The 2,362-nt window shown below is 47.5% G+C and overlaps 1 protein-coding gene across 1 annotated transcript; it reads right to left on the bottom strand.

Moving 5' to 3' along the window:
* Positions 1 to 261: 261 nt before the first annotated feature.
* LOC147625734 (putative xyloglucan 6-xylosyltransferase 3) lies at positions 262 to 1,908 on the bottom strand. The gene has a single exon (XM_086817266.1). It carries the CDS (start codon positions 1,676 to 1,678, stop codon positions 398 to 400), a length of 1,281 nt encoding a protein of 426 aa, XP_086673392.1. The 5' UTR covers positions 1,679 to 1,908; the 3' UTR covers positions 262 to 397.
* Positions 1,909 to 2,362: the final 454 nt, after the last annotated feature.

Here is a 2,362-nt window from a genome sequence, read left to right on the forward strand (position 1 = left end):
CCAATACTAGTATATACTTATTTCGGCAAATCACGTCATCCAACTGTGGTAGTAATGAAACATCATTAACCAACCGTGGTAAATCAAACAAAAGGCAATCCTAACAACGGTGTGTTGTAGTGATTAATCCGTTGTTTAGATTTGCTTGAAATTGGAAAAACAGCTTACTAGCCTTTTCTTTTAATGTTGTGGCCGTATAAATGTATCTTCCTATCTCTCTCCTTAGAGAGCCAGCTTCAAGAGATATAATTACAAAATGAGAAAGACCCAAGCTCGGAGAAAGCCTCAAAATTTCAAAGAATAAGCCAGCAACTACTTACAAGAGGGCCCAAAAAAGGGACCAAAATGAAGAGGGACTTGCCTTCCTGCAAGCGTTGGTGTGCTCTTTTCCCACCAATCAAAGAGGAGGCTTGTCAAGCTTGGGCACATGATCATCAAGAGAAGGATTTTGGGCGTCCAAAACAAGAGGGTGGCTGGTGTCATTTCTTGTCCTCTTGACCTTGAAGGTGCCCAAGCTCCTGTGTTGGAAACCATACTTTTGCAAGACCTGGTTGTCCCCAAAGTTGAAGGACCTCTCCATCTGCTTCAAGCACCTCTCCACTGAGTAATCCCCATAGGTTCCACACGGTTTGCACCCCACAAAGTGGGTCACAAAGGGCCACCTCTCATCTCCATAGCCAGAATGAGAGCTCTCCATCACCTCCTCAAAGCTCTCCACTATACTAACCCAATACCCATGAAGATAGTAAGAATTTTCCAAAAACACCTTGTTGCTCCATAATTCGGTCTGCGTTACGAGAAGGTAGACTAGTGCAGATTGATCATCTGCTTCAAATGGTGGCCTGCCCTCTAGGGTTTCTGTGAGCACTTTGCCTGCTTCTTCTCTCACCTTGCCCTTTGGCCCCATGGGTGCCCATGCATCCAGCATGTCCAATGACCATTGGCAATTTCTCAGCACAAAGCTGCCTGTATTCAATCCAAACCATGCCTTTTTACTGTACACCTCTTCCTCCCACCCATGCAAGATGAGGTTATATTCCTTGTACTTCTCTAATGGAAGCTCAAAGGCCATGTCTGTAAACATGGCATCACTGTCCATCCACCATAGCCACTCGATCTCCGGGTGCGCGAGCATGAGCTTTCGGAGGAGTGGTAGCTTGGACCAGCACCCTGCCATCTCAGCATTTAAGTGCGCCATGTTGTAGAAGATCTCGATGCCATGAAGGCGGCAATAGTCCATCTTATTCTTGATGGATTTGAGCAAGTAGTGGTCTCCAACAGGGTTATCACATGGTGTAGGGGGAGACCCTGTGACAAGGAGGATGTTAGGAAACTCTGGATGTTCAGTGAGCCATGCTTGTCTTTGCTGGTCCCAATCTGTTATCTTGGGCCCTAAGCTATAGGGCGTGTGCGGATCTATGGGAAGCTCTGCGGCCTCTTCTTCGTTTTCTTCCTCGTCTGCTTTCTCTGTCACTGCCGACAACACTCGGTTAGCCTCTCGGAATGAAGAGGAGAAGTCTTGCCGGAGGTCCATGGAGTCGGAGGGCATCTTGACACCGCCCATGCCGATGGTGCCACGGAGGACCAAGATGGTGACGAAGCCACAGAGGAGGGTGATTTTGACGTTGTTGAAGGTTTTGGAGATGCGCTTGCCTTTGGGGGTCCAGTGGCTTCTCATGGTGGATACTGTGAGTGACGGAGGGGAAAGGAAGAAGCAGAGAGAGGGGGGCAAGCCAGGCAGCGTTGAGTCGGAGCGTGGGAGGGAGAGAGAGAGAGAGAGAGAGAGAGAGGTGGTGGGGGTGCGTGAGAGTGAGAGAGAGAGAGAGAGAGAGAGAGAGAGGGTGGTGGCCGGCCAAATGGCAATGGCCCGCGTCCGCCCGGCCGGCCAAAAAAGGGCTCGCTCTGTGATGCCCGCCTGGTCGTTAGATTCAGCCATCTGCGGCCCTTTTTGTAAGCTGGCAGTTTATTTTTTAGCCCGACGTCGGCAGCTTCCCCCAGTCAAACCCGCCGACCAAGTCAACCATGCTCAAATAATACTTTAGTTCGTGCTTTTCCCAACCAATCAACCATAAAGATTCCTGTATAAACTTTTGTCCTTAGAAAATAAAACTAGTGTGATATGTATCCTTTTTTTTTAAAGTAAAGGTAAAACCTTCGCTTTTTCTCACCCATTGGAAAATATGCTTTTCTTCAACAATGGTTTCCCAACCCCCCCACAAAAAAAAACACCATTATTATGCACCCCCCATAAGATCTTAAAATCCATATCACTTTATTGAAGCTTTCAGAATTCTTTTAATGTCGCCTAAATAGACATGTGCACGCATTTTCTGAGGAGTTCCAAGATTTTAGTTTTTTCCTT

This window comes from Cibotium barometz, chromosome 23 (assembly GCF_041138505.1).
Source record: "Cibotium barometz isolate CiBa-2024 chromosome 23, ASM4113850v1, whole genome shotgun sequence".
Taxonomy (NCBI): domain Eukaryota; kingdom Viridiplantae; phylum Streptophyta; class Polypodiopsida; order Cyatheales; family Cibotiaceae; genus Cibotium; species Cibotium barometz.